Genomic DNA, 24,315 nt, shown 5'->3' on the forward strand with positions numbered 1-24,315 from the left:
TCCAACCGTTCTCTTAAATACCTCACATGAGTTTTGCTCAGCTCCATTACTAGTTATTGTCATCATTTTCTTTTGCAATGTTTTTTCTTAATACTGTGAACCCATTAAATACTATTTTTGTGAGGATAAGCAATAATAATCATGATCGTTTTCATTTATATATTTGAGGACAGTATTTAATGATGATATTGGTTATTTAGGAATAGTCTTTAAATTACACTTTTTTTTCTTTCCTGTTTCAGGACTTAAAATTTGATAACTTAATATTTATGTATAAAAATATATTTAAATCTAAGTGAGAATGCGTGAGAGAACAAATTTAAGTAAATAACTAATTTATTAAATTTTGAATGATGGAACAAATAAAAAGTCTATAGTTTAGAGACGGATAACTTTATTCATTATTTGTCGAAAAAAAATTACATCCTTATTTCAGATTAGACGAATTATTTCTTAAAAACTAATAATTGTTATTAGAAAATAAAATGTCACTTTCTCCCTTTTCAATTATTATATCGTAATTAACAATTTAACATAATAATAATAATAATAATAATAATAATAATAATAAGGAAACAGACCAAATTATTAACACATTAAATTCATCAACTAACTAAACACTCGTAACCATAATTGACACACTAATAAATATATATATTTTAGTAGTAAAAATTGACCTTTGACACATTCAACCATTATCTAAAGAGCAAGACTATTAGTGAGAAAACGTGTATCTCATAAATTTAATGAGCAATTAAATTAAGTAATATTGTGATTAACATGTGAAACTAGTATTAGGACTCCTAAATAAATTGGTCAAATCCTCACATACATTCATATATTTTAAGGTAGGTCAAACCATAAGTTTGAATATTTGGTAAACAACTTTTACCAATAAGAGAAGGCTGTAATAAATATGCACAATTTACACTCAATACAAAAAGAAAAATAATGAATGAATGGAAAAAATAGATGGTGACAAAAGTGATGAATATATTAAATCACATTAAATTCTACAAAAATAATAAACTAAATAATAAATACACACATGAAAGGTCCCACTTCTCCCATTTCCTTCCCATCTTCCTCTACGTACTCTCTTCTTTAAATATTTATAAATATATACATATATAACACTACTCTCTCTGCAACTCTCTCTCTCTCTAGAGCATGCTTAGTTATAGGATCTCATTAATACCAACACCAACCCAAGAACCAAAATCAAAACCAACTTTCAATCAAAATCTCCCAAAACCCTAATCCAAAATAATATATTATTTCTTGGATTTTTCCAGTCCAAAACATGGGCAAGAAAATGAAGCTCCCAACTTTTCTGTTCAAGTCCAGTAGTAGTAATAGTAGTACTAGCAGTGGCACTAACAGAGGAATCGATACTCAACAAAGCAACAAACATAACGGCAACACGTGGCGCCAGTGGCCGTCTTGCAACCACCCCAAGACCATTTCCTTCCGCCTTTCCGACGACATATACCGCACCGTCAACTCCGTCTTCTTTGACTCAAACGACGTCGCTTCCACCGCCGCTGCAGCCGTCGTCGAGACCCCCGAGTCATGGTTCACCAACTCCTCAGAGTCCGCCAGCTTCTCTACCGAGTCGGAGGAGTACTTCGCTGGCGAGTCGTTAGAGACCGTCGTCCGGGCTGCCCGTTCGGAGCGGCTTTTCTTTGAGCCCGGAACTTCCGACACCAGCTCAATTCTCGAGAAGACTAACTCCGATGTTGGCTCTGGTGCTTCCGGCTGCGGTGGTTCTGGTTCCGGCGATGTGCTCCCGTACAAGGAGAGCGTGGTGATGGCTATGGAGTCCGACGATCCTTACGGGGATTTCCGGCGGTCTATGGAGGAGATGGTGGAGATCCACGGAGTTAAAGATTGGGAGTGTTTGGAAGAGCTTTTGGGATGGTATTTGAGGGTGAATGGAAAAAACAATCATGGGTTTATAGTCGGAGCTTTTGTTGATTTGCTCGTTGATATCTCTACCCGAGGTGGCGGCGGCGACGGTGATTCTGGTGGCTGTAAAGATTCTCATACTACGACGACGATGACGACGGCAGCGGCGACATCTTTCTCTTCGGCGGTTTCTTGTTTTTCAGTCAATTCGAATTCAAATTCTTCTTCTTCGATAATGTGTTGTTCTGATCATATTAGAGGTGAGATTGTTAATGAGATTGATGAGGAAGAAATGAAGTTATCGCTCTAAAAATTGACATTAATTCGCTAATTAACTAGATCATTATTATTTTTGCTTCTTTTTTTTTTTTTGTAAATTAGTAGGCTTAATTATTTGTATAATAACTACAATTGATTCATTATGTAACTGAAACTAATTAATTACATAATATTATAATGGTATGTACTCTCTCTGTGGTAGTTTATATACATCCTTTGTTCATTACTTCCCACATGACGTACGTACCAAAGTTCTGTAACTAATAATACCTGACTATTTCTTAAATTAGTCTTATATATTTGGCAGCATATAAAGTCTTGAAACATTTGGGTTAAATTATTTACTTAAACGAAATTAAAACGATTCACAAATCTGATACAACGTTTTGTTTTTTTATTAAAGGTACCTAATAGTGTGTAATAGCTCTTTCAAACAGTCAAACGGCATTATTGCACATTGCACACCAACCAATTATTAAGCTCATTTATTAAGTAATGTGATATTGTGATTGATCTTATACGTACACATCTATGGCCTAAGCTAAGAATAAATAATGTATATGTGTTTCATTTTCATACAAGCAAAAGAAAAATCGAGTAGTTCCTTCCTCCTTCTCTGGCGGTACATGCATTGGGGGACAATTATTAATTGCAATTCACCACAAAAAATGGGTATCTAAGTTAGAAAAAAAAGGTCATTGGGAAGGCTGACCCTGACATTTCAATACTAACATATAACTACACTTTCTGAGCCAGCTCACATGAGATGATAAGACTTTCTCGCCCCTTCCCACATAAACCCAAATCTTCTTAGAATATTGTCATATACAACAATTATATGATATGTATTATTATTATTATTATAGAGCTGGTATATGGTTCATATTGGATCACTCAAGGTATGTTTTCTCTCACCCACCAATTATGGTGTGCCATTGCCTGTTTTTTTAGTCTAAGAAACTAATTTTAGGGTAACAAAGTCAAATGTGCATGGCATGTGACAGCTAAATGTGCACGTAACAAGTTATATAAGATATGGGGACTTCTTAGGGATTGTCAAAAATATATACTAATGCACTTATCTTATATATTTGGTATATACACATAATTAAATACGAATAAGTAAAAATTTCATAGATTTTTTTATTTCCCAAATATATCCCCATTTTTTGGGGGTGTAGTAGAAGAAGAATATCCTTATAAATTTGTTTATTTCCTTTTTCCTCTATATATACTCAATATAAATTATATATGTATATATATATATTTGTTTCTTCTTAATCTTTAAAAGATAGGGATTAAACTTGTTCAAAGTATATAAAAGATAGTGCCACTTATTTATACAAAATCTACATTACTAAATAAATTGTGATCATTTTAGTCACAACACAATGGAAGACTGAAAAGTAACTCTTGGGTGGGGTGGTGGGGCCTTGGTCATTAAAGCCAAGGTTGGGTTCAAACCTAAGCCAAAAAAAAAGGTATATTATTATGTATATATATATTATACATTGTCCTCTACAATGGTAGTAATTGATGTCTTCTTCTATGGTGGTATTGCTGGTCCCTCTAGGATCATGTTGTTCGACATTTTTTCTTCCTAGGGTCATGTTGAAGTATTTCCACTGATAAGTTATGTTCAACTTGGGAAATTTTAATAAAGAATTTTGGAGTTCATCGTAGCATATTATGTACTACATTGTAATATATTTAATTTGTAACATATAATTCTCAAAAAAAAAAAAAAAAATACTGCAGAGATATAAATAAAAATAAAAAATGCAAAAGGCATTTGGTTGATAAACATAAGTTTTTATAACATGCAAGTTCCTATTAATGCAAATAAAATAAATAATAGAAGATAATGTGTTTTACATTCAATTAATTAAATTCAACTACAGAATTTTTTATGGTTTATTATATCTAGTTATTTCTTGACATTCACACAAAATAAGACAATTTACTATAGCATGGTCATTGCACGTGCAACGAGCCTTCTAGTGCACTACTAGAAAATAAGTTTCTTATGGTTGTTAAGGTACAAACATTACTTATTATAAGTCAAAATCTCAAAATAACACGATAAACCGACGTTAAACTTTTTTAATTTATTTTATAATTCAATTATAGTTTTATTAGCATCAGTTTTTTCTATTCAAACCAACATTAAAATTAACGTTTTTAGGTATTTTTCAGGTTATTCAAATTGTGCCCTATGAGATTGAGAATCAATAGTCTTGGCCTTTGGTGCCTATGGTGGGATTCAATTTCTTCATTCTACAATTTGTTGTTTTGTATCTATTATGTTTTGTTCTATTCTGTTTCATTTTTGTAAGACAATATGAGATTTCGATGGACTCGGAAGATGGCAGGAATTATAAGATAAGTTTCTCTTGATAAATTGAGATTTTAATTTTTTTACTTTCGTAGTGGATATTAGTTGATAATATCAGTACTATAAAGAGTATTTCTTTAATTTTTTTGTTAGGTAATTTTAATATTGATTGATTTATATTTACTAGTTATATGTTTCTTTGATAATTTTTTTTTTCAATTATAGTTTTTTTCTTTTACAAATTGAATTAATAAATGTTACTTGTCTTATCAGCTTCTATAACGCCCTACTACCTAGGGACCGTTACGGTGTGCATTTTAAACAGTGCTAAACTCGCTAGACAAGTCATTTGGCCATAATCGTGTAATTAAATGTGATTAATGATTTAGGGTTAAAATTTTTAGTTAAAGATACAACGTTTCACTAAAACGTTTACTATATACATTGGGATCTCAAAAATATATTTTAAAGGTTAATTACAATAAAAGATTTACAACCAGCCGACCTAAGCGGAAAAATAGGGTTTAACCCTAGTTCCTCTTTAAAGCCTCGGCCGTGGTGGTCGAGCAGCCGCATATGTACACATTGTCACCTAAGCTCTCCAACTCAAGGATGGTCCAGCTTTCTTTTGCCTTTACCTGCACCACAAAGCACTCGTGAGCCGAAGCTCAGCAAGAAAACTCAATATGCTCATGAACAAGTAATAACATGTCACTGAATCATAATAGGCATGCCTAGCAATAATAGCTATATTCATGCATGCAAGCAAGTCCAAATAAATGATTACGGAGCTCTGCACCCTGTATAGATGACTATTGAGTCCATATTTGAATAGGTGACTAATGAGTCACACACTGTATAGGTGACTACTGAGTCACACACTTGGGCTCTGCACCCTAGTCAGATAAGTGACTAATGAGTCATGCGCCTGGGCTCCGCACCCTAATCAAATAAGTGACTAATGAGTCTCGCACTTGAGCTCTGCACTCTAATCAGATAAGTGACTAATGAGTCACACACTTGGGCTCTGCACCCTAAGCCACCTGACGTTATAGTCACCTGAGCCTTTTGGCCCTGACTCTAAGTAACTAGCCTTTAGACTAGACAAGCGCTTTAGTTTTCATCGAAATTGGGGTTGGTCAAGTATTTAATGCTTATGTTGATTAGATCTAATCATTTCAGATCTGCGTTCAATACGCTTATGCCGCTCTTGACTCATAGGTCAATTCCATACGACTCATGTCGTTTCTGACTAATGAGTCAGTACCACTCACAAATAAGCAATGCACCCAGGCATATATCATATGTCAAATATTCAAATATAAGGCATTCAACATGCTTACTCAACATTCGCTAGCATAATTATGGTCACACGCATTTACAGATACTCAAGTTCTGCTCAATCTCATATTCTACATTCATGGCATATCCTAATCACATGTATCTTATGCATCACATGCATTACATACTGGGTGCAGTTTTCTTACCTTTGGTCCAAGCATAGGCTACCAATAAATGAGCCACAAGCACGATCCTGTTTCCAAGCCTCTAGCAATAACCTAGTCACAACCATAATATAAAACTTCATAAAAAATGAGTAAATAAATACTTCCAGACCCAACCCAAGCCTCTGAGACGTCGAATCCTACTCAACTGGGTAGTAGGAACGATCTCAGACCCTTAGAGTTAAGTTCCCACGATTGAAAACCAAATCTAGGCAAAAATTCCCAAGCCGATCGCGACTTGGCCTAGTGAGTCGCGACTTGCCCCAAGTCAGAGAGCCCCTTGCCTGGGCATTAGGGTGGGCCGCGACTTGACCCCTCTTGGGTCGCGGCGCGCCCCCTAGGCTTCCTCCTCCTAGCTTTTGGCTTCATCCAAGTCGCGACTTGCTAGACTAAGGTCGCGACTTGACCACGAAACCAGCCATTTCGTTCGATTTAAATCCTTCCAAAAACCTACCCAAACATATCAAAATCCCAAAATCAAAGTTCCTAAACATCCCAATTATCCAACACCAATAAAACCCAAGCCTCAATTCATCCAAAAACTCATCAAAACATAAAATCCAATCAAAGCTTAAAAACCTTAAAAACTTAGAACTCAAAACTTGGATTACCTCCGATTGAGTCATTTCCCAAATAAATCCTTCGGCTAATAAGCTTCTCATCTTTCCTAGAATCGCTATGCCTTGATCCTTGCTTGAATCCGAGTCCTAAAACTCAAGTTTTCTTCGAAAATACAAACGGGTGTCGAAAAAGGAATGGGAGGGAGAGAGAACGTTTGGAACTTTCTTTATAATTCTGACAGGTTACGTCAAGCTTAAGTAACCTCAAGCAAATCCTAATGCTCGGGGTCCCGAAAACGCCCATGTGGGTAAAATAGTCAAAATTCACAGAATTTCCCCCTAATCTCACTAACTCCCAATTTATCATCAAATATTTATTCCCATTACCCAATATCCTGGTAATGTGCTAAATACCCATTGACTCACTCCAAGTCAAGTATGGATCTCATTGTGACTTTCCCACTGGCTTGCCTCCTAGGATCGTCTCGTGCTGAGTAACCTTAGCATAACCAAATAATAATGAAGCACCACACACATACCACATATATGCCAAATATACCAAAAACGGGCCAAATTATGAAAATTGCCCAATTGAATAGAAATGGGTCCACATGCATATTTAATACACCTAAACATGCACATTAAGTCATATTATAATGTTATTCACATAATCACATAATGATACACATAAATATCACATAATCATATAATTCCAAAATTCCCTAATCAAGGCCCTAAGCGTTATTAGGAAAATTGGATCGTTACAGTTACATTTTTGTATGTTCTCATTTAGAGTTATATTGTTTCTTGTAGGGAGTTTCTCTATCATCCAGCTAGAAGTTGTAGCTTTGATGGTGGTTTTGGATTGGTCTTTTCTGCTCAGCCTACCACAACAACAAAATAAGTAATTACCGGCGGAAGGCTCCTGTAACGCCCTACTTCTTAGAGCCGTTACTAAGTGAGTTAAAAATGTGTCATTAGCTCATTAATCGAGGTTTTAGGTTAAAAAGGAAGCTAAACTGTAATAAAATTCGTTTGAAGGCGTTTAATATAAAATGTGGTCATTAATTGAAAACGTAAATAATTAAACATTTGGGATCCCAAAATACTGTTTAGAAAATACTTTACATCTCAAAATACATTTAAGGACGATTTAGGCGACAAATCTACCAATACATTACATTTTCCCAAAACAACCTTGGCCATGGCAGCCAGGTAGGCAGAACATGTACCCATCACTCCACGCTCTTCGTACTCATGGTTGGTCGACATTTCCTTTGCCCTTACCTGCACCATAGAGCACCAGTGAGCCGAAGCCCAGCAATAAAACTCTCATGTAACATATAACATATAACATATGCACAAAAATCAACAATATACAACAAGACAGCCAATAGGCTAAACACATAGCAGCCAATGCCGTCCGAGGCGCTTAACTGGGCCTTGGGTTCGCGGTCTTCACCGAGAGGATGACTCCAACATCCTACGAGGGTCTCACCCTAACGGCCTGGACTCAGCGTGCTTAACACCAATCCTAGCCTTCGTCATTCTCGGCCTTCGTCGTTCCCGACCTTTGCCGTTCAATCACAAACATGGGTGACATGGCATAATAATCACAGATAAATTTAAGCACACGTTAAGCACAAGTATTAGGGTCGTGCCATGCAATACAGACAATGGGGCCATGCCCTGCTCTATGGGTACAACAATTTCCTTACCTGTGTCCCTAGCTATTTGAGCACCGCGATCACGAGCACAACCCTCTATCCCGAGCCTTGACGAAATCCTAGTCACAATGCATTTTAAATAACCATCCATAAAATTCTATTCCAATAAATAACTTTGGAATGTAAATCTAGCCTTCGGGACCTTAGATTCTACCAATCCGGGTAGTAAAATCCGTCCCGAGCCTTAACATTTGAGTTCCCGAGCCTTGAAACCATATTCCCCCTTATTTTTCAATTAGGGTTGCGGCATGCTCTTTAGAGTCGCGGCCCGCTACTTGGTCAGAGAGATAGGCCCTCCCCATGGAGGACATGGGCCGTAACCAGCACCCCCAGGGTCGCGACGCGCCTGAAGGACAGAGGCCTCCCCAGGCCTTCACGCATATACGGGCCGCGACGCGGGTCCTAGAAACCCAGAAATTAGCCAATTACTCAAGTTTTACCCTCGATCCTAAACCCATTTTCATACTTCCAACATCAATTAAACTCATAATTGAACCTGGATTCCTTGTCCACACAACCTAGACATCATATCCACTTAAGAACAACTCCCTAATCCTAACTAACACTCAAAATTCAAATCAAAACTCACTCTCATGCAAACCTCTAATTCCAGGAGAATTCAACATGAAGATCAAGAAGAAGAGCTTACCTCTGAATTGTACTCGACCCTGAGCTAATTTCCTAAGTCCTCAAGCTTCCAATCCACCAGTTCTTCAGCCTAAATCCTCAAGGTTTCTCCAAAATTCTCAAACACCAAAGAAAGAGAGAGAGAGAGAGAGCTAGGATAGACTTCTGTTTTCTTTCTAAATGGCCCTAGAACCTCATCTGCCTAAGTGATCAAACCCCTCTTTAGTTAAAAGTTCAAAATACCTCTTAAGCTTATCTAAATCTTCAAGTGTCACCAAGGGCAATTCCGTCATTTAACATATCCCGCTAACTCCTCGAGTGTTCCTATAAATCTCCGTTTAATCCCAACATGAAAAAATCATTGCTAAATTATTACCCGTTACTCGATAAATCCCAAGCACACATTACGTTCCCAAAAGACCCATTGGCTCTTATTGAGCCGGTTATTCGACCCCGTTGTGACTTTCTAGCTAAACTGCTCCCTAGGACCATCTCGGATCGTGCATCACAAATATATCACCACTCATTCGTGGCTTCAATCATAATTAACACATATATCACATTTATGCCCTCAACAGGCTAAAATTACTAATATGCCCCTAATAGCCAAATGGGGCCCACCTGCATATTTAATTAACCTAAACATGCATTTCTAATAACATAATCATCAAATTCACATATTAACATAATTAAATTAATTATTTCCTTCTTGGCATGCCAATCAAGGCATTAAGCCTTATTAGCAAATTTGGGACGCTACAACTATCCCCTCCTTACAGAAATTTTGTCCTCGAAATTACCTGAATAACCTGGGATACCGATTTCGCATATTTGTCTCAAGTTCCCAAGTCCCCTCTTCCACTTTGATGTTTGTCCACATCACTTTCACTAAGGCGATGGTCTTGCTCTGCAAGACTTTATTCTTTCACTCGAGAATCTGAACTGGCTTCTCTTCATACGATAAATCCTGATCCACCTCCAAGTTCTCATAACTCAGCACGTGCGTAGAATCTGATACATACTTCTAAAGCATGGATACATGAAACACATTGTGAACCTCTGATAGACTTGGAGGCATCGCCAATCTGTAAACTACCTCTCCAACCGGTTCCAAAATCTCAAAGGGGCCAACAAACCTAGGGCTCAGCTTGCCCCGTACACCAAACCGTTTCACCCTTCTCAAGGGTAAAACTTTGAGAAACACATGGTCACCGACTTGAAACTCTACGCTCATGCATCTCAAGTCTGAGTAACTCTTCTGGCGACTCTGGGAGGCGAGCATTCGAGCTCTAATCTTTTCAATCGCCTCATTGGTCCTCTGAACAACCTCAGGACCTAGGTATCTCCTCTCACCCGTCTCATCCCAATGAATGGGTGATCTGCACTTCCTCCCATATAACATCTCGTACGGAGCCACTCCGATAGTCACTTGATAGTGTTTATTGTACGAAAACTCAATCAAAGGGAGATATTGTAATGCCCCGAATTCTCCGATATGGTTTAATGGCGGGATTAGTAGGCCGGGAGGGCCATACTTGTTTAATTATACCATTAATCGAATAAATGCATGTATATGTGAATTACATTATTATATGATGTTAAAGGCATGCATGTGGGTACACATTTGATAACAGGGGTGTGATGGTAATTTGGCCTGTTGAGGGTATAATTGTATGCATGTCAATGATATGTTGTTGAGACCACATTATAATGTGGGTTTGTTCGAGCCATTCGGCATGAGACGATCTTGGATTATTTAAAATAGCAGTTTAGTCATAACGGGAGTAAGTTCAAGGCTAGGGGTGAGTCTTGGGATGTTTTAATGATTAGAGCGTTGCCGGGAATAAAAGGGTAACGGGATATGAATTGTTGGCATTTGAGAATATCAAGAATAACGGGAATTGGAGAGCGTTAATTATGACTAACGAAATAGGTGAAAGAAGACGATTTTACCCTTGGGGAGACTTTGGAAGCTTTAAATGACCTAGGGGCATTAAGGTCATTTGGCTTGGGTTATATATGTTTTAAGTTGGCTGTAGAAGCATACATAACAAAACAGAGCAAGCTTCCCCTTCTCGTACATCATCTTCTCCCTAATTCCCTTTGAAGTTTTTGGTCCCAAATTGAAGTAGCAAGCTAGGAAATCAAAGCTTGGAGGTTATAGACTTAGCTCATCTACTAAGGAGGATTCAAAACTAGCTGGAGGTAAGGATTTGTCCATGAATTTCAGGTGTTACTCTGTTTTTCTTTTAGTTTTCAACCTATAGATTTTGATGTGGAAAGTTGGAATCAAGGGGAGATTTTGTGTATGTTTGATTGAGTTTTGGTGAGGGGGTGATGTAGATGAGGTTTAGGGGTTGAGTTGGATGTTTTGGTAAGGTTTGGGGTTGGTTTGGAAGGTTGGTTCCAAGGAAAACGCAAGGGAAGAAAAACCAAGGTGTTGGCTGAATTGGGGCCAAAGGGCTGCGGCACTTGGGGAAGGGCCGCGACGCTTGAGGCTGAGGCTGAGGCGTGAGGGGATTGTTTCTGGTTCGGGGAAGGGCTGCGGCGCTTGAAAGTCATTTTGGCCAAAAATGTGTTTTTGACCTAAGGATGCAAACCTTAGGCCTCGAAATCGATCCTACTACCCGGTTTAGTGGGATTCGATGTCCCGGAGGCTAGGTATTAGTCCGGAAACATTTCATTACTCAATTTATTGATGGAATCCCATATTTGGTTATGATTAGGTGACCACTAAAGGACTAAAAGTCAAATCGTTCTCAAGGGCCGTTCTTATTATTAATCCTCGCTCGAACCTGAGGTAAGAAAACTGCACCCTGTGTATATATGACATGCGTGATTGTTATTGAGGCATGTTGATTGATAAATGTGGACGTGGATTGCCTATTAAATGCTAGCGAATGTGGTTTTACTTGTATATGTACTGACTAGTCAGGGACACTGACCTAAGAGTCAGAAATGGCATAGCGTCATGAACGTCGAGCCAAATGAAGATTAGATCTAATTGATATCAGTGTTGAATGGCTCTAAGGCATTAACGTTGGACCGACCCTAAGGTCGATGAACTTATAAGCGCTTGTCTAGTCTAAGACTAGTTACTAGAGCTAGGGCTTAAGGTCCCAGTGACTGTTTGTCACATGGCTAGGGAACGCTGTTCCAGGGTTATGACTTTAAGATCACGAGGAGGGTTATGTTCGTGACTAGTCACCATGCACCTATCTTGTTCGAACTAATAAAGGTTCACTTATCTATAAAGCTCCGGTGACCCTATCGTCACAAGGCTAAAGGGAGCTGGACCCATTCTAGTGACTTTTGCGACTGTCACCTATTTGTTTGGACTGATGGTCCTGAATGATTATTACGATCATTGTTGATATTATATCATGCTTTATTGTGTTTTCTTGCTGGGCTTTGGCTCATGGGTGTTATGTGGTGCAGGTAAAGGGAAAGAAAAGCTCACCCAGCCTTGAGTGGAGAGCTTAGGTGGTGATGTGTACATATGCAGCTGCTTGACCACCACGGCCAAGGAGTTCTCAGAGGAACTAGGGGGTTTACCCTATTTTTGCCGCTTAGGTTGGCGGGTTTGATATTTTGAAACAGTAATGACGTTTTTGAGTTGTAAATGTTCTTGTGGGCCCATGAACAGTTTTATGTATTTAATAAAATATATCCTTTCATTTTTATTGATTTTCCACCTTAACCTGTTAATGACACTTAGAACACGTTTTTTAACCAAAGGACTCGGGTAGCGGGTCAAATTTCCGGTTCACCGTAACTGTTCTGGGGTAACCAGGGCGTTACAACTTGGTATCAGAGCGTGCCAAGGTTAAGGTTCCTGTAGACTGGATGGGCATGTACACACATCACTGAAGTCAAGCTCGACTCATGGTTTGGTAAATATTTACGTAGTTATTTGTATAACTGCTTAAATATAGTACATATGTTTTACCTGAATGCATGAGGCACTATGTTAAACTTGTGCCCTGAAATATTATAACCTCAGCAACTGTGTGCTAATTAGTACTGGGATTGCTGGAACATACTTATAAGTATGGTTTATTATGAATTATTATGTGATACATGCTGAGTGCTAAATGCTATAAACATGTATCTGCTTGTATAACTGAATGACTGTGGAATATGATAATTGTCTGCTTGTTCTTGGACCGTAAGGCGGCAAGAGGTTTAGTTATTACTACCTGACTGGCCGTATTGATCATTATTTCAGCAAGGTAACAGATAAGAATGAATCCAGGGCTGACAGACACTTCAGCTGGCCAAAGTGATCAGGGCCAGAATAATAATAATAGCCAGAGTCAGAAGAATGACCAGTCTCAGATTCCACAGCCAGCTCTTGCAAACTGGCAGCAGTTGTTTAATGATTTGCAGGCAACAGTGTTGAAACAGGGAGAAGAGCTTCGTTTCCTGAGACAGCAACAAGTGCCTGCAGTGGCTAGTGTTTCAGAGGCACCTCCTGTGTCGGTGCCAGCAGCAGAGCAGCTGCCTGATGTTGGAAATAAATGGGAGCCTCTTTATGAAAGGTTCAGGAAACAAAAACCTCCAGTATATGAGGGTAGTGCAGATCCTGCCAAGGCAGAGCAATGGATGAGCATGATTACCACTATCCTTGACTTTATGAGGGTAACTGGTGAGAGAGTGACCTGTGCCACTTATATGTTTCGGGAGGATGCCCGGATTTGGTGGGAGGTGATTACCCAGACCAGGAATGTAAATGCCCTGAGTTGGGAAGAGTTTCAAACTCTGTTTAATGAGAATTATTATAATGATGCTATCAGGGCAGCTAAAGCTGAGGAATTCATTAGGCTACTTCAGGGAGGTTTATCAGTCACTGAGTATGCCTTGAAATTTGGCCACATATTCTACCATATCCTTCTTCATTCTCGGCCACCAATACAGAATCCTCAAATCTTGGTACATCTTCGTCGTACTTGGATGTAAAGAGTAGGGAGTGGTATGAGACTCATCCAAGATCCCTCGCCTGATACCAGAATCCATTAGAACACAAATCCAGCCTTTGTACTTCAACAATCCCATCTCCGAGATAGAAAAATCTTTAGTCGCTCCGGCTAAGAAGCCTTCCTTATGCTCTCTCAACTGGGGATCATCCCCCTATGCCTCCTTGATCCTCTTAAGAAGCGTAGACTGAAGAGTGATGTTGGCTAACTGACCAACCACCAACTCTATATCTCCTCTAGTCATCTCTTCAGCTAACTTATCTGATATCTACATTGAACTAAATAACTGTTATGGGCCTTTCTGACTCAGCGCGTCGGCCACCATATTGGCCTTCCCAGGGTGATATAGAATATCACAATCATAATCCTTTACTAATTCCAGCCAACGTCTCTGACACATATTCAAATCCTTTTGAGTAAAGAAGTACTTCAAATTCTGATAGTCGGTGTATATTTCACACTTCTCACCATATAAATAATGTCTCCAAACCTTAAGTGCAAATACCACCGCTGCCAATTCCAGATCATGTGTGGGATACCTTTGCTCGTATTCCTTCAACTGTCTCGACGCGTAGGCTATTACCTTTCCAGCTTGCATCAGTACACATCCCAAACCTTTTCTGGAAGTATCACAATAGACTACAAACTTCTCATTGCCTAACGGCAGACTCAATACTGGAGCGGTGATCATTCGCCGCTTCAATTCCTTAAAATTGTTCTCACACCTGTCTGTCCATACATACATAGTCTTCTTACTCGTCAATTCGGTCAATGGTGTGGCTATCCTAGAGAATCCCTCGACGAACCGCCGATAGTTCCCTACCAATCCCAAAAAGCTTTTAACCTCCGGTACACTACTCGGCCTGGGCTAATCCCTCACTGCCTCAATCTTTCTTGGGTCGACCAGAATCCTCTCCTTACTGACAATATGACCCAGAAATGTTACTTGCGGTAGCCAAAACTCCCACTTACTGAACTTAGCATATAACCTATGCTCCCTCAACTGTTGTAATATCTGGCGTAGATGCCGCTCGTGCTTTGTCTCTGACTGAGAGTACACCCGTAAGTCATCAATGAACACGATCACAAACTTGTCCAAATAGTCCTTGAAGACCCTGTTCATCAAATCCATAAAGGCTACTGGGGCGTTGGTTAATCCAAAAAACATAACCAGGAATTCATAGTGTCCAAACCTCGTGCGGAAAGCGGTTTTTGGTATGTCCTCCTCTTTAATCCTTAACTGGTGGTAGCCTGACCGAAGGTCATTCATAGAGAACACTGTCTTCCCCTGTAGCTGATCAAACAAGTCGTCGATCCTAGGTTGTGGGTACTTGCTCCTAATAGTCAACTTGTACAACTCTCTTTACTCGATACACATCCTTAAGGATCCATCCTTCTTCTTGACGAACAACACTGGAGCACCCCATGGTGAAAAACTCGATCTGATGAATCCCAAATCTAGTAACTCTTGCAACTGAATCTTCAGTTCCTTCAATTCTGCTAGAGCCATTCTATAAGGTGTCTTAGATACTGGATCTGCCCCTGGTGCCAACTCTATGATGAACTCAATCTCCCGGTGTGGCGACAACCCTGGCAAGTCTGCAGGAAACAAATCAGGAAACTCACATACCAGTTTGGTCTCACCCGGTCCAACTGACACAACTCTAGAGGTATCCACAATGTTTTCTAGGAATCCTACGCATCCCTCCTGCATCAGGTCTCTAGCCTTCAGTGCCAAAATCATAGGTTCTCACGGTCCACTCACTATCCCCACGAATACAAATGGTACCTCCCCTTCTGGTTTAAAGGTCACCATCCTGCGCTTGTAATCAATCGTCGCCCCATACTTTGATAACCAATCCATCCCTAGGATTACATCAAAGTCATCCATTGCTAGCTCAATCAGATCCACAGACAACTCCATACTGTCTATCTCTACTGGTAATGCTCTAACCCATCTCCTAGAGACTATCAATTCCCCAGTCGGCAACAAAGTCTGAAATCCCCTAGCATACAAATCACTAGGTCTACACAGGTGATTTATCACTCTAGCATAAACAAACGAATGAGTAGCCCCGGAATCAATCAATACAGTAAAATAAAAACCAGCACTAGAAATCTGACCTGTCACAACCGAGGGACTATCCTCAGCCTCAGTTTGGATCAAGGTAAATACTTTGGCAGGAGCAAGGCTGTCGCTCTGTCTCGACTCTTCCTTCCTGGCTTGTGGGCAGTCCTTCCTCATATGACTAATGTTCCCACAACTAAAGCAGACCCTGATCCTGCATTCTCCTTGATGTCTTTGTCTGCATCGAGGGCACATTGGGAAATTCCTCTAGTTGTCCCCCCGCCCTGACGGCCACTGAAAGCACCCCGTGCCCTTCTATCCGAGCCAGGAGGAACAAAATAGTATGGGGCCTTTCTCTTTAGCTCACTGGGGCCACTACCCCGACTAAGTCCAGTAAAAGGAGGCACCGTCCTCCAAGCATCACTCCTAGCAGTGCCCTTTCTCCATATCTAATCCTCAGCCCCCTCAGCTGTAAGGGCCTTGTCCACCACCTGTGCATAAGTGGTAGTCCCCAGATCCAAAGTTATCTTAACGTCATGAGCGATCATGACATTCAATCCCCGCACAAACCAATCTCTTCGTGCCATGTTAGTCGGCACCAAATCCAGCGCGAAATTCGCTAACCGGTCAAACTTCAAGGTATACTCAGTAATCGTCATTCGATTCTGAGTCAGGTTGGTAAACTCATCAACCTTCGCAGCTCGGACTGCGACACTGTAATACTTCTCATAAAAAATATTTCTAAACTCTTCCTAGGTCATAACTGCAATATTCTTTCTCTGAGACACAACATCCCACCAGATGCGGGCATCTTTTCTCAACATGTAGCTGGCGCAGGCTACCTTCTCTGTAACGACCCTAAATTCGCTAATGAGGGTTAAGGGCTTTGATTAGTGTGCCGGGAGGGCATAATTGGGTTAAATGTGATTTGAATGATTTTATTGATTTAAATGCATAATTATATGATTAATAATGCTTATATGATTATATTGATGTTAATGTGATATAAATATATGGAGATATATTTGAGGTTAGGAAGTCTAGGCGGGAATATTGGGGAATTTTACCGTTTTTCCCTCAGAGACGGCTCCAGCACCCCGAGCCTCGGGATTGACTTAACGGGATAAGGGTAAACTGAATTATGGGAAAACAGTAGAACAAAAATAAGACCGACTCTTTTCTCAGCCTTTTCTCTTTCTTTTCTCTCAAGGGAAACACAGGAAAAAACAATGAAAATTTTAGAGGAATTCAACTGGAATTCAGTGGATTGAAGGAGTGATTTAGAGGCTTAGCTCAAGAATCATCCAGGAAATTTAATCAGTACTAAGGTAAGCATTGAATTCATTTCTTTTTGGTTAGAAATTCTGAGTTATGGCTGAGTAGTGAGATAGTTGTGGTTTTGATGTTAAGGGCAAAATTAAGGTGGAAAAGCTTGGGAATTGACTTGGATTTTCCTTAGAGAAGTGGTTCAGCAGAAGAGGTAAGCTCTAATTCATGATTTAGAGGGTTCAATCTGAGTTTGCATGGTTGGTTTTAGTGTTTGAAGTTCTTGAGTTTCAGAAATTGAAGTTGGGATTTCCATGAGTTTCAGGTTGAGTTTTCAGTTGAATTATGTTTTTTAAGTCATTCTATAAGTGTTGGAATTAATTGGTTTTGAATTAGGAAGCATTGGGATGATTTTAAATAAGGTTTAGGTGTTGAAAGTGGTGGAATTTCTGGGCACAAAGGGATGGGTTGCGGCTCTGTTCTTGAGCGCTGCGGCCCTAGGATGCAAAGGAGCCAGGGAGGCTTGGCCAGGGGTAAGCGCCGCGGCGCCCAAAGCAAGGGCCGCGGCGCGTGTCTTCTTCTAGGGATGCCTTAGGTTCTATTTTAGGGTAGGGCCACGGCTAAGCTTCAAGGTCCGCAGCCCTTAGGTGCACACTTGAACATTTGGGGATTTTAGGCACGGGAATGTGGTCTAGGGTGCTCAAGATCGATTTCCCCACCGTGCTTGGTGGAATTCGATGTCCTGTAAGCTAGTGTTGTATCCGGAAACCCTTATCTAAATACTAATGGAATCCTATATCTTGGTTGCGACTAGGTGTTGAGGCTAAGGCTCGGGAATAGATCGTGCTTGAGAAGCGTTGCTTGTAATCAGTAACTGCAAAGATCAAAGGTAAGAAAACTGCACCTGGTTGTATATCTATGATGGGACTAAGGGTTCCCTATTGTGTATGCTTGAAAGGATGGTATTATGCCATGCAAGCTAATTAGTGAACCAACGGCCTAAGGGTGCCAAGAGTTACACTAGCGCGCAGGGTGCGGCTTGGCCACTGGTAGCCGAGGACAGCTTATTATGCACTGAGCTCGGTTTAAGCAGGCCGGAGTTAGTAGGTTAAACAGGGGGTGCGGCCTAAGTCGTCGGCCCTGATTATTGTGTATTCTAGCTATTAAAGATGATTAATGTGACTTGTTATCCAAAAAATAGGCGTGGATGACGTGGCAGACATTTTTAACACGTGGCTGACACCTGGCAAAGGTTCTGTTCGACTATCGACCAGGGAGGTTCCCCTGGCATAACATTTGGATTTTATATACGACCAGCTTAGTCGTATACTCCGTATATTTTGAGAAGATCTTATGTGATTGTAATCATATCCGAGATTATCTCCCATAATTCCTGAGTATCCAATTATTTAGGAAAGAATATCTGTAACAAATTTATGTAATCCTCCTTGAGCCTATAAATAGAGAAGAAATAGCTCAAGGGAGGGACTTTTACCTTTTTGTTAATTCTGAGTTTATGCTTTACAAGAGAATTATAGCCATTATCTTTCGATTGTATTGTTTATCCCTCTACGGCTTGTGAAACTCGGAGAACCCTAGTTCTTTGATCACTCCTTTGAGAATCAATATCAATAAGAGCTTAAGTGGATGTAGGTCATTACCAATTCGTGGGGCCGAACCACTATAATTTGTTGTGTCGTTTACTGTTCTTTCCATTAGATCTATTTCAATACCTTCCATCACATCAAGCATTTGACTCCGTGTCAGTTGACCAAAACAAAGGTCAACACTCTGGTGCTCTCGTTGAGAGTTGAACTCAAGGTTGTTGAAGCACTAATGCCAACGACAAGGAAGACTGGGTAGGTGGCTGGTGCTGCACCATCTCAACCTCCTCCTCCAAACGTGGCTGAGGATGAGCCACACTTGGAGTTTGATGAGGAGGAACTGGACTACGAAACGCTGAGAAATACTCTAAGAGTATTGCAAGATGAATTGGCCAATCTAAGGGCCAATCAAGAAAGTGCTGCGGAGACCATGGCGCGACAACAACAAGAAATAGAGCGTCAGCGCCAAGAACTGAGTGAAAGAAAGGCGGAGATGGACCATTGTCAGAGGGAGGCCATGGCAACTCTCGAAGCAACCCTCCAATTGGCTAGGAATTAGGCTGCACCTGCCTCGCAGCCTAATCAACCATCAAATGGGCCACCTCAAAGGGGTCTCAATCCTAGCCCTCAAATCCAGCCAACGAGCCCTCAAAGGCCGGAGCAGCCACCAATGCCTTAGGATGATGTCCCACCTAGGGACCCTAAGATGCAGCCTCCATCCCAGGCTGGTTGAGGCAATCCCCCATAGCCTAGGAAGAATAGGGTCGGGCAGCAGCCTTAGACGCTAGGGGGTGAAGAGCCGCACCCACCGAGCAGGGGACAGCGTCCTTCTGGAAACAGAAGGAACTCAGACACAGGATTTGCGATCAGGGGCCCCCCACGGCATGATAATGCACAGGGACCTACCGACCAGCGAAGGCCTCCCCCTAATGCTCGAGAAGTTTCAGCCCGAGGAGGCAACCGAGGAGACAGTCGGTCCCACCATAGCCAATCGAGGTTCAAAGATGGCCATGGCTACAATGAGGCCGACTCAAGTAGAGGGAATGATGGTCGGAGGAATGAGGAGAGAGGTGGAGGCAGAAGCCCACCACCTAGAGAAGACCAACAAGCGAGACGTAATGCTGGGGGGCAGCCCAGACAAAACAACGTCTTTATCCCGCTCGGAGCTAGCGAGCAACGGCGGAGAGACGATGACTTAAGAGATGTACTCAATGACCACCGAGAACGGCACGACGAGTACATTCCCCCAGCACCAGAGGCCCCGGCAATTCCTGAAGCCGTTCAGGCCCAAATAGATGCCCTGAACCAAGCAGTGCAACAGCTGGTCGGGGGAAGAACGTCTCACATCGAGTACGACAGGAGAAGGGGCACTCCTTATGTTCAGAGGATTGCTGTGGCAGAGACTCCCAGTAAGTTTAAAATGCCCACACTTCCAAACTTTGATGGGTATGGTGACCCGGTATCTCATGTCAACAAATTTGAGATACAAATGGACATTCAGAAGGTGTCCGAAGACGCTCGGTGCAGGATCTTTCCTGCAACACTTTCTGATGCTGCACAAGAGTGGTTCTTTAAATTCCCTCCTGCAAGTATTGAATCTTGGGAGATGTTCGTAAAGGAGTTTTACGGACAATTTCATGCGGGTCGTGTGCACCCAACTGAGGCAAACCAGCTGGTCGAGATACGCCAGCAAGAAGGAGAACCAGTGAAAGACTACGTCCAGTGTTTTATGCGAGCCGCAGCTGGAGCCAAAACAGTGGGAGACGAAGGCAAAATGATGGCCGTAACTGCAGGAGTTAGGTGTCGTACGCCTCTTTAGAGTAGCCTCAGGAAGCATGGGGTTAAAACTACCCAAGAATTTTTGGATCGAGCTGATCGATACATTAAGCTTGAGGATGCGATTGCCAGCGAGGGAAAGACCCCAAATAAAGATAAGGGAACTGAAGACCCCACCAAAGCCACCAATGGGTCAAAGCCCAATGGCAACGGCAACGTCAAAGGCAATGGGAATGGCAACGGTAAGAATGGGGGGAAGAGGCCCCATAGCGAACCCTCTACTTCCAAGAGCAAGCACGCCAAGGGAAATTGTTATGACCCAAGGTTCAGCAACTACACTGCCCTTGTCGAGTCTCGAGCAGAGGTGTATCAGGCCACAAGTTCTAGTGTGCCTTACAAAAGGCCCGCTTCCATTCGAAAGGATATTTCGGAAAGGGATACCACTAAGTTCTGTCATTTTCACAAGGACTACGGACACGATACGAACGAGTGTAACCAGCTGAAGGATGAAATCGAGTTCCTTATTAGACAAGAACGCTTGAGGAGATACGTGCGGGCCTCGGGAACTTCCCAACGAGAGGCTCCAGGTGGCAACGAGCAGGTGCCTACACGCCAACGCTTGCCACCTCTACAGCCTGACCTCGTGGCTGACACCTTACTCACCATCTGCGGAGGCCCGCATCTTGCGAGAAACAGCGGAAAGGCAAGGTAACGATATGCTCAGACCCTACGTCACGACCAGGACATCGAGATGATCTTGGATGAATCGCATACCACTCCCTATTCTTTGCACCCGGGTACAACGAAGATGTACCAGGACTTGAGAGCTCTATATTGGTGGTCGGGCATGAAGAGGGATGTGGTGGATTATGTGGCTAAGTGCTTAACTTGTCAGCAGGTTAAGGCTGAGCATCAGAGGCCAGCGGGGTTACTGCAGCCTTTGGGGATCCCAGAGTGGAAGTGGGAAGATATTACTATGGATTTCATAGTTGGTTTACCGAGAACTGTGGGACAGCATGACTCAGTGTGGGTGATTATGGATAGGTATACCAAGTCCGCCCACTTTTTGCCTGTTAAGACAACTTATACTGTGGGGCAGTACGCTGAGTTGTATGTGAAGGAGATTGTTCGACTACATGGGGCTCCGAGGTCGATAGTGTCGGACAGAGACCCCACCTTCACTTCCAAGTTCTGGGAGAGTTTGCAGAAGGCTATGGGCACGCAGTTACGGTTTAGTACCGCTTATCATCCTCAGACGGATGGGCAGTCTGAGAGGACGATTCAGATATTGGAGGATCTGCTGCGAGCCTGTGTGCTTGAATTTGGGGTATCATGGAGTAGGTATCTCCCTTTGATCGAATTCTCATACAACAACAGTTATCAGGCGACCATTGGTGTGGCTCCGTACGAGATGCTTTATGGAAGAAAGTGTAGATCACCTATTCATTGGGACGAAACAGGTGAGAGAAGGTATTTGGGTCCAGAGATAGTTCAGAGGACCAATGAGGCAGTTGAGAAGATTAGAGCGTGTATGCTCGCCTCCCAGAGTCGACAGAAAAGTTATTCAGACCTGAGACGCAGGAGTGTGGAGTTTCAGGTTGGTGATCATGTGTTCCTTAAGGTTTCACCCATGAGGGGTGTGAAACGGTTTGGTGTTCGGGGTAAGTTGAGCCCCAGGTATGTTGGCCCCTTCGAGATTCTAGAACGAGTTGGAGAGGTAGCTTACAGATTAGCGATGCCTCCAGCTTTATCAGGGGTTCATGATGTATTCCATATATCTATGCTCCGGAAGTATATGTCAGATTCAACGCATGTCTTAAGTTTTGAGAATTTGGAGCTTGATCAGGATTTATCCTATGAAGAGAAGCTGGTTCAGATTCTTGACCGAAAAGATAAGGTCTTGAGGAATAAGACCATCGCCTTGGTGAAAGTGCTGTGGAGAAACAACAAGGTTGAAGAGGCGACGTGGGAACTTGAGTCAGAGATGTGGGAGCGGTACCTTGAGTTGTTCAGGTAATTTCGAGGATGAAATTTCTGTAAGGAGGGGATAGTTGTAACGACCCGAATTTGCTAATCAGGCTTAGGGCCTTGATTAGTGTGCCTGGAGGGCAATAAGTGGTTTAATATGCTTATATGTGAATTTATGTGTATATTTGATTATGATGCATGTTTAATTGAGTTAAGTGTGCATGTGGGCCCTGTCTGGTATTAGGGGCATAAGTGTGATAAATGAGATAAATGTTGTATATGTGTGATATGTTTGTACAGCACGATCCGAGACAGTCCTGGGGAGCGGTTAGCCTGAGAGTCACAGCGGGGTTGAGATTTGGACTCGGGGCGAGTCGAGGGGTAATTTGGGTATTAGATGAGTTATGGGATTATCAGGACATAGAAATAAATATTTGGAGATATATTTGAGGATAGAATGTCTAGGCGAGAATATTTGGGAAATTTACCATTTTGCCCTCGGAGACGTTTTGGTACCCCGAGCCTTGAGGTAATCCTTTAGACTTAAGTTAATAAAAACAAAGGAGGGAAATTTTTTAGAAGACTTAGAAACCGACTCACCTTCTCCCAGCTGAAGATAAACCTTATCTCTTTTTCTCTTTCACTCCCTAAGACAAAACTCAAGGAAAATTTGGTGGAAACTAGCTTAAGCAAGGAATTGGCTGAGGAAACTTAGGAGTTTAAAGCTTGAGGATTGAGGATCAACTTTTGGGATTGAGTTCAGCAAGGTAAGCTCTAATCATTGGAACTATGTTGAGAATTGTTGCTGGTTTGCTAGAGCATGCATGTTAGTTAAGCTTAATCTGTTTTTGGGTATTCTAGTTGGATTATGGAGCAAATTTCTGGTGGGTTTTAGTGTTGATATTGAGCTGGTATTCATGTGTTATTTATCTGGGTTCATTAAGTAGGTTTTGAATGAGTTAGCTTGAGGAAAAGGTAAGGAAGAAGATGGGAAATTTTGGGTTTAGAGGTGAGAGCCGCGGCCCTAGGAGGGGTGCGCCGCGGCCCGTGTGCGCGCGCGGCCGTGGGAGGCCGAGAAGCTCATGCGCGTCGCGGCGCCTGGTGGGGGTCAGTGAGGTGCAAGCCTCTGTTTTGAGGCTAGCCGCGGCTCTTGTGGGTGGGGCCGCGACCCTTAGTGCCAGTGTGAGATTTTAGGGTATTTTTGGGCTTGGGAACTCAAGGGGTAAGGCTCAGGATGGATTTTATCACCCAGATTGGTAGAATTCAAGGTCCCGGAGGTTGGGGTTATGGCTCGAAGTTATTTATTGGATTAGAATTTGATGGATGGACGTTGTTAATGTGTTGTGACTAGGATTTCGGCGAGGCTCACGTTAGAGGACTGTGTTCGGGGCATCGGTGCTCAGGAAGCTCAGAACTCAGGTAAGAAAACCCCTATTTCCATAGAGCTTATGTGCAGGGCTGAGCCCAATGTGTTTGAATGGAAATGATATGCAGGGCCGAGCCCAATATGCTAGAACTGCTGAGTGTAGCTCTTTATCTGTTTATGCTAGAATTCTGAACATGTTGTTATATCATGTATGATATTATGTGAGTAATCGGCAAGAGCCGGGAACAGTGTAGACCGAGAACGGCAAGGGGCCGGGAGCAGTGTTGAGCATGTGGGGTGCGAGTTGCCAGGGCGAGTCCCTAAAAGGATACCTGGGATATCGTCATGGT

General features: G+C 41.8%; 1 protein-coding gene across 1 annotated transcript; it reads left to right on the forward strand.

The window, feature by feature from the left end:
* Positions 1–1,069: 1,069 nt before the first annotated feature.
* On the forward strand, positions 1,070–2,381 carry LOC133797733 (transcription repressor OFP13). The gene has a single exon (XM_062235750.1). It carries the CDS (start codon positions 1,304–1,306, stop codon positions 2,216–2,218), a length of 915 nt encoding a protein of 304 aa, XP_062091734.1. The 5' UTR covers positions 1,070–1,303; the 3' UTR covers positions 2,219–2,381.
* Positions 2,382–24,315: the final 21,934 nt, after the last annotated feature.

Source organism: Humulus lupulus, chromosome 8 (genome assembly GCF_963169125.1).
Source record: "Humulus lupulus chromosome 8, drHumLupu1.1, whole genome shotgun sequence".
Lineage (NCBI taxonomy): Eukaryota > Viridiplantae > Streptophyta > Magnoliopsida > Rosales > Cannabaceae > Humulus > Humulus lupulus.